Genomic DNA, 16,603 nt, shown 5'->3' with positions numbered 1-16,603 from the left:
CATGAAAGGCAAGGACCTACATCCAAGATCACTCTATCCAGCAAAGCTTTCATTTAGAAATGGAAGGGCAGATAACGTACTTCTCAAGAAGGTCAAGTTAAAGGAGTTCATCATCACCAAGCCCTTATTATATGAAATGTTAAAGGGACTTTCTAAGAAATTGAAGATCAAAAACTATGAACAGTAAAATGACAACAAACTCACAACTATCAACAACTGAACCTAAAGAAAAAACTATATCACAAAATAAATACTAAGCAAACAACTAGAACAGAAACAGAATCAGAGAAATGGACGTCATGTGGAGAGTTTCAGTGGGGAAGGGGAGGGGAAGAATAGGAGGGAAAGGTACAGGGAATAAGAATCATAATTGGGACAGAGAATAAGTAACATAAATGGTAGGTTACAAGATAGACAGGGGATGTTAAGAATAGTATAGGAGGAAAAATATCACTGCCAGACTTCACGGCAAGATGGAGGAATAGGTGGACGTCACCATACCTCCTCGCACAACCAGATTAGAACAACATAATTTACAATAATAATTTACAGATAGAATAACGCCCAGAACTGGCAGAGGATTTATCTGAATGGAAGTCGGGCAGCCAAGAAGTTGAAGTAGACGCGTTCATCCAGACTGGTAGGAGAAGACGAGCCAGGCGGGCGCGGGGCGGGCGCGGGGCTGGTGCGGGGTGGCGGCGCGCAGAGGTCGGGGAAAGTTTGGCTCGAAATCGGTGCGACACCATTCGGGGCGCAAGAATGCAGTGGTGATCCCTGAGTACACAAGCTGCGGCTGGTGGACCCAGTGAGGCAGCGATTGTGGACCAGGGCAGAACTCACAGCCCAGGAGCCCAGAGAAGGGTCTGAGCCCAGGAGAACGGAACTACTGCCATCGTTCCCTCCCGTACCCGCTCCCGCCCCGCCCCCACATGTAACGTCACAATCTAGCGACTGGGGTGCCCAGCCCCGGTGAACACCTAAGGCTCCGCCCCCCACCGTAACAAGAGCAACCAGACCAGGAAAAAAAAAAAAAAAAGAAGAGACCGGGAAAAATGTTTTCAACAGAGCAGATCAGTCCCCCAGGACTCATCCTTTTGAGCGACCAAGAAATAGCCAATCTATCAGATGCACAGTTCAAAACACTGGTGATCAGAAAGCTCATGGAATTGGTTGATTTTGGGCGCAATTTAACTGAAAGGATGCTGGTTACCATAAAAGAGATGCAGGAAGATATACGGAGGAGAGCCAATAGTGAAAGGAAGGAATCTGAGTCTCAAAACAATACAGTGGACCAGAAGGAAGATAGAATCAACCAAGCAGGAAAGCATGATGAAATAAGAATTCAAAAAATCAAGGAAAAGCTTAAGAGCATCCAAGACACCTTTAACGTTCCAATATCCGAATTATAGGGGTACCAGAATCGGAAGGGGAAAAGCAACAATTGAGCACATATTTGAACAAATAATAAAGGAGAACTTCCCCATTCTGGCAAAGGGAACAGTCTTCCAATAGAAATCCAAGAAGCTCAGAGAGCCCCAAAGAAGTTGTGACCCAAGAAGAAACACACCAAGGCACACCATAATTACATTAGCCAAGGTAAAACGAAGGAGGAAAATCCTAGAAGCAGCAAGAGATAAGGTGACAGTAACCTACAAAGGAGTTCCCATCAGACTGTCAGCTGATTTCTCAAAAGAGACCTTACAGGCAACAAGGGGCTGGAAGAAATATCCAAGTCATGAAAGACAAGGACCTACATCCCAGATTGCTCTATCCAGCAAAGCTCTCATTTAGAATGGAAGGGCAGATAAAGTGCATCTCAGATAAGGTCAAGTTAAAGGAGTTCATCATCACAAGCCCTTATTTTATGAAATGCTAAAGGGACTTATCTAAGAAAAGAAGATAAAGAAAGACATGTATAGTAAAGGACAGCAAACTCACAATTATTAACAACCACACCTAAAGCAAAATCAAAAGAAACTAAGTAAACAACTAGAACAGGAACAGAACCACAGAAATGGAGGGCACATGGAGGGTTAGCAGCAGGGGGTGGGAGGAGGAGAGAGGGGGAAAAGGTATAGAGAATAAGTAGCATAGAATGTAGGTTGAAAATAGTTAGGGGAGGGCAAGAATAGTACGGGAAATGTAGAAGCTAAAGAACTCATAAGTATGACACATGGATATGAACTAAAGGGGGGAAAACGTGGGTGGGAGGGGGGTACAGGGTGGAGGGGGAGACGAAGGGGGAAATGGGACAACTGTAATAGCATAATCAATAAAATATATTAAAAAAAATCACTGCCAAAACAACAAAAAAAGAATAGTATAGAAAATGTATAAGCCAAAGAACTTATATATATGACCCATGGACCTGAACTAAGGTGGGGGGAATGTGGGTGGGAGGGGGTATGCAGGGCAGAGGGGAATAAAGGAGGGAAATGGACAACTGTAATAGCATAAACAATAAAATATATTTAAAAAAAAAGAATCATAATTGGTAGGCATAAATAGATGGGGAAGAGATCAAAAAATGACATAGGAAACAGAGAAGTCAAGTACTTATGTGTACAACCCATGGACATGAACTAAACTGGGGGAATGCTGGAGGTTGTGGGGGGCAGGGTGGAGGGGAATTAGGAAACTAATAGCATAATCAATAAATATACTTAAAATACAATACCCAATAATGAAAGGATAGCCCTTTCAATAAATGGTTTTGGAGACACTGGATAACCACATACCTTTTGAAAATGGACCCTATCTTATACCACTCAACAGAGAGTAACTCAAAATGGATTAAAGAGTTAAATATAATTTCTGAACTATGTAACTTCAAAAGAGAAAGCCCGTTGGCATCGGTCTTGCTAACAATTTTTTAATATGATATCAAAAAGCACAAGCAACAAAAGCAAAAATAAGCAAGTAGGACTATATCAAAATAAAAAGCTGCTTCTGCACAGCAAAGAAAACCATCAAGAAGATGAAGAGGCAACCTATGGAATGGGAGAAAATATTTGCAAACTATATATATCACATAAGAAAGTTAATATCTAAAATATGTAAGAAACTCATACAATTCAAGAGCAAAATACTAATAATCTGATTTAAAAATAGGCAAAGAATTTGAACAGACATTTTCCCAAAGAGGACATACAGATGGCTACTGGGTATGTGGGGGAAAAAAGTGCTCAACATCACTGATCTGAGATACCACCTCATGCCTGTTTGAATGGCTATCATCAAAGAGACAAAAGACAAATGTTGGAAAGGATGCAGAGAAAGGAGAATTCTTGTGCAGTATTGGTGGGAATGCCAATAAATTGGTGCCTTAACCCAGGGAGTCTTCACGATTTATAGGGAGGCCCTCCTCTTCATTAGTCTATCCCAAACACATGTGTGCTGTTTGGAGAGATTGTGTGGGTGGGTTTTGGGAGCAAAGTGTTGTGGTCATTGACACACAGATTTATGCTATTTTGAATCAGCCAGACCGGTTTACATTATGAGAAACATTAGTCTAGCACCTCTCTCTCCTCGCAGGCCTGCATGCTCGTTTTCCATCCAGACCTCAACATCACCCTCCCTGATGCACCTGAGGAGAGTGAAATGGTTATATGTCTAGACTGCTCCAATTCCATGGAGGGTGTGACATTCTTTCAAGCCAAGCAAATTGCCTTATATGCACTGTCCTTGGTGGGTAAGAAGCAGAAGATAAACATTGTCAAGTTTGGTTCAGGTGAGTGATCTTTGACTGGCATCCACAGTGAGCCTCCTCCTTAATATCATCATGTTTATGAACAGAGATGATGGCTGTCAGTGTCCTGACCTGACCTTTGCAGTGAGAATTAACATAGCACAGTGTTCAAGAACTCTGGACCCAGGTCCCTGGGTTCAAATCCCAGCTCTACAACTTAAGTAGCTCTGGGTGTCCCCTTGCAGGAACAAGTTACTTGACCTTTTTGTGCCTCAGTTTCCTCATCTGTATTCTGAGGGTAATAGTAGTTCCTACCTCACAATGTGGTTGTGAGGAGTGAGATAATGGATGTAAAGGATTTGAAACAGGGTGTCATTCCTAGTAAGTGCTAAATAAACACTACAATCATTATCTCCATCTAGACCAAATGCAAGACTTTTGGTCTGATGATTATGAGCATCCCATGGATATGGAAAAACATTTGAGATTAGTACTGTAGAAGAAAATTTATAAGGAATGATCTCAGCAAGCATGAGATCAGCCCTATTAGAAAATAGGTAATGCCATGTCCTGATGGGTGCCCAGGACCATATCAGCCACCAGAAGAAGGCACTGTAGCAATGAGGGAAGGATCACAAAGTGCAGTGAGGGACCTCATGTCCTGTTGGTTCTTCTGTGTTATTTAGCAAAGGCCTAGCCCCTTTATGAAGGAGCCAGGGTCTGCCACTGCTGGAGACAGAGGTCATAGAAGGAGAATGTGTCCCTCTGATGACCAGGCTGACTGTGTTATCATGATACCTGCATCTGACTTTGAATAAGCAATCTACTACAAAACAAACAGAGTCTGCACACATAATTTGACTCAGAACGTTTTGCACAGTAGAGTACATAGTTTGCACTAGAATTTATTATTTAAAGGAATGCTGTGGTGATTTTAACTTATATGTTAAAATTATTGAGCTTCATTGTTTGTTAGTAGTCAATAAAGTTAATAGTTAATGGCAACACCTCACACCAATCTCATTACATAGGATACAAGGAGTTATTTCCATTTTCTAAGTTCATCACAAGCAGTGACGTGCCAGCTGAATTCATTACGGTGAGTAAAAGCCCCCGCCTCCTCCTCCTGAGTGTCCATCTGTCCATTTTATCAGTGCTGCCCGAGAGAAGCAGTGTCACAACAGCCCCAGCCTTTCCACTTTGCATGTTGATGGGCTCTTTCATTTCACGGATGAAAGCAATGTGAACTCACTGAAGAAAAACTGGAAATTAAAAAGGGAAGAAAGAGAATATCGCCCACAGTCCCACCAACGAGCATTAACAATTTAGCATTAACAGTTTAACAGTGTTTTCTTCTGTCCCTCTTCTCCTGTGTTTTATATGGAGCACGCTCAGTACAACCAAGTCTCCACTTCAGTCCAGGCTGGCAGGCCCAAGGGTGTTGGGGTCCACCCTGCCTGGTCTCAGGAAGCTGTAACCCCCATGGCTAAGGCTGAGTAAGAGACCTCCAAATCAGGAGACACTAAGGAGACAAAACTTATTTCCCTGGCATGAGCGCTGCCTGTTCTAATGCCTGGCTCCCATTGCATGATCGACAGTCAATGATGGGTAACAATTCTCTAAAAAGAAAATGAATCTAAGACAGGCATGATCACATGGAGGCCCCAGGGAAGAGTCTCAGGGGACTGTGGAAATGAGGGGGTGATTGACATCAACCCCTGCCCCCCCAGCTTTGACAAAGCCTGAGTCCTTGTTCTGGCTGTGAGAAATCCAAGTCTCCCGGCTGCTTTTGTCTGCTCTGCCTGACTCAGGCCTGTGGAAATAACAGGGGCGGTGCAGTCCAGACCAGAGTCAGCGGACCCCCAGGGTAATTAGACCTAGGCATAGGATATGCAAGATCCTGTGAGACCTGCTTGCTGGAGGATGCTCTTGAATTATAATATGAAGGCACAGGCAGGAAACAAAACTAGCTTTTAGGTCCTGTAGTCTTTTTAAGTGATAAAACTCCCAAATCTCAGCGTGAGTTCTGTCAGCCCCTTTGAAAATTACCTATTCATTTGATCTTCCCTGCCAGACTGTAATCAACAAACTGTATCTGTATTCTTAATAAAAGCCTGCTTGGGCAGGAAAACAGGGTGCTCTCCACTAGAGAGAGTGGCCATGCCATTCCTATTCCTCCACAGGACTCGGTAGTCCATGTGTATGTTTTCTCATATCTTGAGCATCTGCAGCGGCCACGGATACTGCTGGCTGGTATCTGTCACACAGGGGTATTTAATGTAATAGTTCTTTGAAAACCATAAAAGAATAGATAAGTGCTGATTGATAATATTGTAGATACTGTGTAACATGAAATAAACTCAAAGGATGTAAATGCAGTTGTTCCACAAAGTTTAATTAGAGAAAAGTAACTTTTTAGTGACAATACTTCTAAACCCTCATTGAGAGACATGCTCAGTAAATGACTAGAGTGAACATTGAATATCCCCCAAAAAGGGATAATTTTCCTCTTCATTTTCTTCAGTCTGCCTTGCCCACCATGGGAAACACTGACTTCTGGAAAACGCTTCGATATTTAAGTTTACTGCCTCCCTCTCAAGGGTTAAGGAACATCCTCCTCATATCCGATGGCCACCTGCAGGAGGAGCGCCTGACTCTGCAGCTCGTGAAGAGGCACGTGCAGCACACCCGGCTGTTCTCCTGCGGGGTTGGGTGAGTGGCAGGTCATTGCCCATGAAGGCCACAGTGGGAAGCAACCTGGGAGGGAATGTCTTGGCTCACAAAGGGTTCTCGGCAATTGTAAGGTTGATACTTGTGTAGAGAAGCTGTTTAGGGTACAGTTATGGAGCCCAGTCTGGCTGTGAGCCAGACTGCGTGGGTCTCAACTCCCGAGCTAGCCACTCATTAGCCATGACCTTAGGCAATTTGTTTAATCTCTATAACATGAAGGTGATGATGTAAACACTACCTCTGAGGGCTGAATGAACTCACATATAGAAAGCAAAACTGGCCCATAGCAAGCACCAAATCAATATTAGTGTTACTTTGCATAGAAGTCCAAATTTCCAACCTATCCTGAGAAGCGCAAGGTGGTTTCTGACTGGGGTTGCAGGGCCTGCTGCTTTAGGGCCCCATCCCGCTGCTCTGCTCCTCATAGCACCTTACCACTAAGGTTCACATTGTCAAACCCTGAGATGTACGGAGAATCTTTCTCTGGGGAGTCTAAACCCTATTATGTTGGAATAAACCCCCTCCACAATTATAGTTAGCTTTTCTGGTTGAACTGAGGCATATGATGTAAATAGAAGGAAAACACTAAACCAAAGAGGTCAGACTGGTGTTTGCACAGAACATACCTGTCCTGTGCCTACCTGTGCTTCCCACCCACAGTCACCCTCCTGACAAGCAGTCACCAGGCCTCCCTTCCCTCACACTGTGCTGTCCTAGGCTCCTGGGCTACTGTAGTGATCTGGGCCCTTATTGCCCCTGGATGGCTCTCCCTACCTGCCCAGAGGGCTCTTCTCTGCACCTCCTCAGTCCCAGCTCCTAGTCCTGTTTTCTGTAATCTAAGGCCTAACAGGGCATTACTCACCAACCAGGAAGTGTGTCTAACAGTGAACAACTTGCACCTTTTGATACCAGGTGGCCAGCCCTAAGCCTGCTGCAGGGAGGTGTCTTTTCCCTGCCTGAATCGGCTCCCTCTTTCATCTTCCTGGTCACAGCAATACCTGCCTGCTCCCCACACTGTGTGCCAGGGGCCCGCTATGCTGTGGTCAGGCTCAGGTGTCTCAGCATACAAGGCTGTGTGTATTTGCTGAGGGTCTGTTGTAGCACAAACACTGCTCAGCTGAGGCTGCAGTACTGCATGTGGGAGACCGAGAACAATCTGGAACCTCAAAGGGAGATGGGATCCTAAGCGCCAGACAGGAAGGAAAGGGGGTGTGAGGGCTAACTGTGCTGGTTGACATGACCCAGCTGGGGAATTGTAATTGTTACTGACTTTCAGTCCAGTTTTCAGGACCTTTCTAAATGTTTTTGCATCATTTATGTTCAAAAACTCCAGCAAAATGCTGGGAACTCTCCAGGAGTAGAGATGATTCCTCTTGCCATTGTAACAAGTCTACACACACAAAAGGTTCCAAGTAGCCCTACCAACAGATGGAATTTATAAAATGCAGTTAAACTCCAGCTGAAGGATTTTCTAACCAGTGTTATAATCCACCAGTCAATTTCAAGGACTGAAGACAAATCTAACTTTTATTAATATGCTAAAATATGTTTCAGAGATAACTTTCTTAAGTTCTCTTTCTGAAAAGTTATTGATCATTTCTTTAATATTTCAGGAGGAAACTCTTTAAGAAAGTCATTCTTGATAGGTGTAAGATTATTGAGAGAAATTTAAAACGACATTGTCATTTAAATACTAGATTATCTTTGCTAGGATGAGAGTTACTTATTTATACCTTTTGCTATCTAGATGTGGATCAGATTTCAAGCCATAGACTTTATTAACCCCTATGCCATTTCTTGGCCTTTGGGATCAAATTTGGGTAGCTTTGACACTCCTTGAAAGTAGGTTGAGCTTTATCAGCATTCTGGTACTTTTTGGGATTCTTTTTTTTTTTTTTTTGCAGAAGAATCATCTGCTTCCTCCTTCAGTAAATCAAAAGTCAAGAATTTCTGCTTTTATTCTGTTATGAGAGAGAAATAAGCCCTCTGATGTGTGCAGCTTGTTACCCAAACCTTTTGATGTTTCATACTGTCTGTCATATGTTTTATCTCCTGAACCTCAGCTATAGAAGAATAAGTTTTTCTGTATGTAATGTCTCTTATGTTGGGTTCTGAACTGTGTCAATCTTATTAACTACATGGACTTCTAAAATGTTTCTAGAATTTCTTAAAAAGTAATGCCTGTGAAATGTGATCAGTTCTACAGCAAATCGTCATATCTTAAGGACTCTGTCCCAATGTGGTGCTGGACTATTTGAATATTTTAACTCAAAATCCAAACATAGTTGGAAAAAACAGGTATGTTTCTCAAATACATTATTACTAGTCTTATGTTTACACGTGGAAATGTTATCTTTGTACATTCATGTTTTCATGAATGGGAATAGGAGCTAGAAAGAGGCAGAGGCCCCACAATGTGCACCCACCTCTGGTGACCCCTGACCTCCTTGGCAGGAGCACAGTGAATGCAAAATTGGGTCATTCTCCTAGTTAGTGGTTTGTTTTCTGTGTTATCAAATGTCTTGGGTTGACTTTTAAAAGTGAAGTATTATACATGTTTTACTAAAATTAATTTTTATTGTGGCAAAATAAACATAAAAGTTGCCATTTCAATCATATTTAAGTGGGCAGTTCAGTGGCATTGTGTTCACATTGTTGTACAACTATCACCACACTCCATCTCCAGAATTTTTTCATCTTCTCGAACAGAACTCCATACCCATAAAACAACAACTGATTCTTTCTCTCCCTCCCCTGGCAACCACCCTTCTACTTTCTGTCTCTATAAAGTTGACTGCTTTAGATATTTAGATATCCCTTGTAAGTGGAATCTTACTGTATTTGTCCTTTCATGCCCGGTTTATTTCATTTGGCATAATGTCCTCAAGATTCATCCATGTGGTACCATGTGTCAGAATTATCTTCCTTTTTAATGACTGAATAATATTCATTGTCTGTATCTACCACATTTTGTTTATCCATTCATTTACTGGTAGACAGTTGGGTTGTTTCTACCTTTGGTTGTTGTGAACCATGCTGCTGTGAGTGTTGGTGCACAAGGATGGGTTGAGACACTCATTACAGTTGTTTTAGGCATATACCCAGAAGAGCAATTGCCAAATCATATGGTAATTTTAGGGTTAGTTTTTTTAGGGACTGCCATGCCATTGTTCATACAGTTGCTGCACCATTTCATTACATCCCCAGCAACATACCAGGGCTCCAATTTTTCTACATCCTGGTCAGTCCTTATTTACCATTTTTTGGTTTTGTTTTTATAATAACCATGCTAATGGGTGTGCATTTGTATCTCACTGGGGTTTTGAGTTGCATTTTCCTAATGACTAAATGATGTGGAACATCTTTTTATGTGCTTATTAGCCATTTATGTATCTTCTTTAGAGAACTGTCTACTCAAGTCTTTTATAGGATTAATTTTTATAACTGGAATTTACTCCATGCCAGAGCTGTATATTAGTAATTAACTAGTGCAATAATTTTAGGATGTTTTGACATTTAAATAATGTGCTAGTGCATTAAAAAAAAAAAAGAGTTCTCAGTCCCAAAGAATAGAATGTAAAGTTTAAGTGTTCAGTAACTATTTTCTGGATACAGCATTGAAAGAGAAATCACTCTTCTTTAACAAATAGATAGAAGACCAAATGACTCGGTCTCAATCCCCAAGCTGCCACTCGGTCTCTGTGAAATGGCATCAGTTTGGTGCAGACACACCAGAGCCCCTGCAGGCCCCAGCCCACGTGCAGGCCTTGTTCCACAATGACCGGCTCCTGGTCTACAGCTTTACTCCTCATTGTACTCAGGTAAAGAGGCACATAGTTTGTTTCACTGTGGGAAGAGCAATGTATTTTGCTAGTAATTTTCTTTTCTGTCAGATTTTTTTCCCTCTCCTTCTTCACCGAATCATATGTTGGCAAATTTTCTCCTTCTGGGAACACAGTGGGTGGTTTACCAGGGGCCCTGGAAAGCCTTTTAATTTCCCTTGAAAAGAGAAAGGAAATCGCTAAAAGAATCACTGTCAGACTGACCAAAATACTGGGGAGTGGAAAAGGTAATAAGGAATTTTTTTTCCCACTTCAGGCAACTCTGTGTGCATTAATTCAAGGAAAAGAATTTTCTACAATGGTATCAACTACTGAACTTCAGAAGACAACTGGAACTGTAAGATTCAAAACTTAAATTGTGGACCTAGTGCTTGAAAGCTGTAATAATTTTATATTTTAATGTAGAATTCTCAGTATGTTTCCTTTGTTATTGCTGTTTTTCTGTGTTAACATTTCAGTACAAGTGAGGACAGTTTCCTCCAGATTCTTTTCTTTTTTTTAAAGATTTTATTTATTTATTTATTTATTTATTTTTTAGAGAGAGGGAAAAGAAGAGAGAGAGAGGGAGAGAAACCTGGACATGAGAGAGAAATATCAAATGGCTGCCTCTTGCATACCCCCAACTGGGGACCTGGTCCCCACCAGGCATGTGCCCTGACCAGGAATCACAGCAACTATCACTTTGTGGGATGACACCTATCCAATGGAGCCACACTGGTTGGGGCACCTATATTATTTAAAAATAGTAAATAACAGTAGTAAACTAAATAAAACATTTATTGAGGCTATGTTTATTTTTCTACTTTTTGATTAAGAACAAATGAATTAGCACTAAAAAGTTTGTAGTGTTTGCATTAGTATTTAATCTACTTTAGTTTGACCTAGAAAATTCCTAAACTATCTGTGCTATAGTATATGTAGCTTTCTTTTCATAGGAGTATTTATAAAGCCAGAGAAACCACTTCCCAAACATTGCTGGGTTTGGGATTTTTTTTGTTTTGTTTTGTTTAAATACAATATGGCTTTTTCAGCACTCATTGAATCAATAATTATAATTATTACTTGCCAGTAACTTATATATAGAACATAAGGGAATTTCCTTGTTATTTAATGAGTTGAATTTTAGGCAGAAATAAAGTAAAAGGATTGTACCTGGGAAGATGTCATTTTCATAAAAGTACAATTTTTATAGTTGTGCTTTCTCTGTGAACTGTAATGTGATCGATAACACAATGATAAGAATTGGACTTCTCACTGAAAGTAGATATGGCCATTTAAGATCTGCTCTGTTTGTAGTCATTTGAGAGGAAGAGGAAGGAGCCCTTCTTCCTGCCCTTCAGCATGGAGACCACACTCATGCTAGGGCATCACAGCACTAAGCTGGTTCCTCCTACAGTAGAACAATTTAAAGTTTTTGAAATAAATTGAACTGGCAAAGGCCTTTTATAGAAAAAGCAAAACTCTAGGGACAGAAAACAGGTGAGCCATTGGCAGGGTCTGGAGGTGCCTGCAAAGGGGCATGCAGGGTTTTATAAGGTGAAGGGACTACTCTGTGTCTTTATATAAATGTGGTGGTCACACACGTTTATTAAAACTTATTAAACTGTACACTTTAGAATAGTGAACTTTAGTATATGTAGATTATACCTCTGTTTTAAAAATGAGTTTCTGTATATGACTGCAATTAAAAGACATTCAAACCTTTCCTTCTTTGCTGCTCACACAGATGATTCACAAGCTGACAGCACGAGCTCTGATCAGAGATTATGAAGTTGGCATTCTCCATGAAAATGCAACCGATCATGAGGTCTGCTCTTTTCACAGCAAAAATCTTTGTGCTTTGTTCATGGCTCTTCTTAAATGGACTTTTCCACAGACCTGAAGAGTGAGGCTAGAGGATGGAGATACATGCAGTATCAGGGGCATGTATTGTCATGTCAGGGTTCAAGTTGCTCTGCGGCTTCTTGAGAACTCCATGGTGATTGTGACCATCAGAGAGAGGCTGGAGGAGGGCTTTGAGAGCATCTATTCTCAGAGCTCTTATGTGCTGTTAATGGTCATAGTCCCCTTGTCCTGATGAAGAGCCAGATGCAGGACAGGTGGGCAGCCTGCCTATGGACACACAATGCAGAAAAAGCCACCTTACTCCCTCCTCTCTAGGCTGACAAGGCCCCTGGCTGGGGGTTCCACTCAGCCAGGACAGCCCTGCTGGCCCCTCTGAGGCTCTGATCTAAAATGAGTTTAGAAACATTAGGGCCCCAAAAGAGGGTACCAGCATGCCACACAGAGCCATCCATTCCCTTGCAAACAGTTACCGCTCATGATATGTGGCCTGTGCCTTCAGCACTGTCCTGTGCTGCCCTTCTGTTACAGCCTTGAGTTTGTTTTGCTTACTGCCCTCTTATATCTGGGGGACCTGACCAGCCCTGCCACCAGACAGTCCTGAATAAGGCACTTCACCTGTCCATGCCTTAGAGTCTGATCTTGAAAATGGGCCACATAGACTTCCTATAAAAGATTTCAGAAGTTCAGCATACTCCAGAGTGAGAGTTCTTTGTAATCTACAAAGGGCTCTATAAATAGAATTATTCCTTCAAAAACTTGGCTGCTCAGTTGAGTAGGGAACTTTTAGTCATCAACTTGAGATATTTAGACAGGGACATTGACTCAATATTTAGTTTGAAATTCTACCTATGAAATGATTTGCTTTTTATAGAACAACACCTTTTAGATTACCTAATGCACTTTTAATGAAAAAATAAAACAAGACATGTTTGCATTTGTTTTATTCTATCCTAGATGAAGAAGCATATCCTAAAATCTCTGATTATTCGACTCAGTAAAGAAAACTCTCTTATAACACAATTTACAAGCTTTGTAGCTGTTGAGAAAAGGGTATGTAATAGTGTTAATTCATGTTTCTTATCTTTCTTATTTTTTAATCCTCACTTGAGGACATGCTTATTGATTTTAGTTTAGAAGGAGGGGAAGAGAGGGAGATAAAAGGAGAGAACATTGATGTGAGAGATAAACATCAGTCAGTTGCCTCTCATATATGCCCTGACCTGGACCGAACCCACAAGCTAGATATGTGTCTTAACCGGGAATTGTACCTGTAACACTTCAGTTTATGGGACAACCTTCCAACCAACTGAGCCATACTGGCCAGGGCCTTGGTTATTTTCTGTGTTTACATGTTAACAAAATTACTCTTACTCTGTCGCTAACAATATCCACATCCTTGGCCTGAATGAACAAGGAGGGGAGAGGTGGAGGGTCATTAAGCCAGGGTCTCAACGTGAGGGCCCATGGTGACCTCTCTAAATGAGATACATATGTTATTATTTTTAATGTTATAATTATTAATTAGTTTCATGTGTACTTTTAAGGTTCATTTCAATTTTGTTACTTTTTTGGCATTTCTCATTGTTTACTAATCCAAGCCCTTCAAAAAATAGAAAAGGCCTGGGTTTCCCTTTCCCTCTGAAAAGCCCATAAACTTAGGTCACTTACTTCAGTGACCGCTCAGTAAAGAGGAACACCACTCAAATGAGGATGTCTGTCTTCACCTCTTTTACTCTTCACCTGAGGCCCTGGATGCAGGATCCAATCTGACACCCACACATTATTCCAAACCAAACATTCACAGGGCTTTAGGATGTATAATAATCATTTCATTTGATAATATCTGTTTTGTTTTTACTTAATTGTGATTCAATATAGGATGGTAATGAGTCACGTTTTCCTAGTACTCCAAATATTTTGGAACTTATTGCCAAAGAAGATGTAGATTTCCTGCCATACATGAATTGGCAGGAAGAGCACCCAGTCACCAGCATACCCGAGGTAAGTATTAATTACTGCATAGATTGGTACTGTGTTTTCCTATTTTATGGTGGTGAGGGGAACTCTGAAAAATAATATTTTTCAAAGCCTTAATATTTGTATATGCAGAATACATATACAAACACTTGTACATTTATAATAATGCTATTACATGACTGAGAAAGTCACCATATAGAAATGTAGCTGTTAGTACAAAAAGGGAAAAGTGTAGTTCTGTTTCTCCCAGAGACAGATAAACTATCACATAGGAAGCTAAAGTAATTTGCTCTCAGTAATATAATAGATTCATCATGAAGTAGTGTTAAAAGTCTTACCTAATAACCTAAATTCACCACCAATGTTTCTTAAAGTTTATAGTGCTCTGTACTGTGTAGCCTTTACAAACCAGAGACCTAACAGAACTTAGAAATGTGACTTAACTAAACATTGAAAGGCATATTCAAAAGAAAAGGAATAAAACAATGCTCTCAAGTATCCAGGTTTAGAGAACTAAAGTTGCCAAATTTTAGGAATTAGAATCTAAAGGAAAAAAATTTGTGAGGAGAGGAATTTTTGGAAAATATTGCACAATATAGGCAACATTCTTTTTCTTGGATTCATTTTAAAGTTATGATGTCAATTAAGAAACATAGAAACATATTAGTTGTCATTGGGCTTTGCTCATAAAAGTCATATTTAGTATGATTTTTTAAAAATGTATTTGTCAAATGTAGTTGACATACAATATTTTATTAGTTTCACGTATACAACATAGTGATTAGACATTTATATAACTTATAAAGTGATCACTCTTGATAAGTCTAGTATCCACCTGGTACCATACATTAGAATAATGTTTAGTATGTTTAAGGTGGTAAATAAACAAAACATCAACAACAAAACCACAAATGTTTCCTCAAATGAGCCAGAGGAGTAAATAAACCAACATTGTACTGAAAAAGCTAATATTGAGGTCTTTGTTTTTTTGTTGTGTGTTTCTTTTTCATAGTTCTTTTTTCTAAAATTTTTTATTGTTATCCTATTATAGTTATCCCAATTTTCCTCCTTTGCTTTCCTCCACTGCCCAGCCCACACCCTGCTCCCACAGTTAAGCCCCACACAGTTGTCCACGTTCATGGCTTATTCATACATGTTCTTTGATTAGTACCTTCCCATTCCCAACATTATCCCTTCACCACTCCCCATCTGGGCCACTGTCAATTGTTCCATGTTTCCATGCCTCTGGTTCTATTTTACTCATTAGTTTCTTTTGTTCATTGATTCCTCTTCTTTTGTGAGATCATATGATACTTGTTGGTCACCAACTGGTTTATTTCACTTAGCATAATATTCTCCAGTTCTATCCATGCTGTTGCAAAATGTAGGCCTTCCTCTCTTTCTGCTAGTAGTATTCTGTTGTATAAATACACCAGCTTTTTGATCTACTCATCTACTGATGGGCACTTAGGCTGTTTTCCAAGCACTTGGCTATATAAATTGTGTGCTATGATATTTGGGCTACCCCAAATTTTGAATTGTGTTTTCAGGATTCTTAGCAGTATATTCCCAGCAGTGGAATCACTGGATGAAAAGATAGATGCACTTTTTAAGTTTTTGAGGAAATCTCCATACTGTTTTCCACAGTGGCTTGCACCAGTCCGCATTCCCACCAACAGTGCACTAGGATTCCCTTTTTCTCCACAGCCTCTCCAGCACTTGTTTGTTGACTATTGTTAATGATGGCCGTATGTGCCAGGTTTGAGTTGATATCTCATTGTGGTTTTAATTTGCATCTCTTTGATGGCTAATGATGTTGAGCATCTCTTCATATGTCTTGGGGCCTTCTGTATGTCTCCTTGGAGAAATGTTTGCTCGGTCCTTTGCCCATTTCTCTAATTGGATCATTCATCTTCCTGGTGTTGGAGTTTTCTGAGTTCTTTATATATTTTGGAAATTAACCCTTTTCTGATGTATCATTGGCAAATACAATCTCCCATATAGTTGGTTCCCTTTTCATTTTGATGATGGTTTTCTTTAGCCATGCAGAGACTTTTTAATTTGATGTAGTCCCATTTGTTCTTTGGTTCTTTTTATTTCCTTGCCCTAGGAGATATACTGGGACATATTGGGATATATACTGGGATATATTGGGACAAACTATTGTATGTGGGATATATGAAATTTTACTGTCTATGTTTTCCCCTAGGATTTTATGGTGTTAAGACTTATATTTAAATCTTTTGTCCTATTTTTGAATTTATTGGTCATATAAGTTGGTGGTCTCGTTTCATTTTCTAGTTACATGTTTTGTGTACCATTCCTGTTCTCCCCATAACATTGTTGAAGAGGCTATTTTTACTCCATTGTACGCTCATGCCCCCCTCTTGTCAAATATTAATGACCATAGAGCCATGGTTTTATTTCTGAACTCTCTATTCTGTTCCATTGATCTATGTGTCTGTCTGATGCCAGTACCAAACTGTTTTGATTACAGTAGCCTTGTGGTACAGTTTAATAT

The 16,603-nt window shown here is 40.3% G+C and overlaps 1 protein-coding gene across 1 annotated transcript in view; it reads left to right on the top strand.

Annotated features, from left to right (window-relative positions):
• Positions 1-16,603, top strand: part of PARP4 (poly(ADP-ribose) polymerase family member 4) — a 130,067-nt gene that overhangs the window by 92,376 nt on the left and 21,088 nt on the right. The window contains 9 exon segments of the mRNA XM_028531896.2: positions 3,511-3,730; positions 4,720-4,787; positions 6,213-6,400; positions 8,617-8,716; positions 10,069-10,239; positions 10,517-10,597; positions 11,987-12,067; positions 13,060-13,155; positions 13,984-14,106. Of these exon segments, the coding sequence (XP_028387697.1) occupies positions 3,511-3,730; positions 4,720-4,787; positions 6,213-6,400; positions 8,617-8,716; positions 10,069-10,239; positions 10,517-10,597; positions 11,987-12,067; positions 13,060-13,155; positions 13,984-14,106 (1,128 nt within the window).

The sequence above is a fragment of the Phyllostomus discolor genome, chromosome 2 (genome assembly GCF_004126475.2).
Source record: "Phyllostomus discolor isolate MPI-MPIP mPhyDis1 chromosome 2, mPhyDis1.pri.v3, whole genome shotgun sequence".
NCBI classification, from domain to species: domain Eukaryota; kingdom Metazoa; phylum Chordata; class Mammalia; order Chiroptera; family Phyllostomidae; genus Phyllostomus; species Phyllostomus discolor.
Note: the sequence above shows the minus strand (reverse complement) of the source record. Positions and strands in the feature narration are given on the sequence as shown.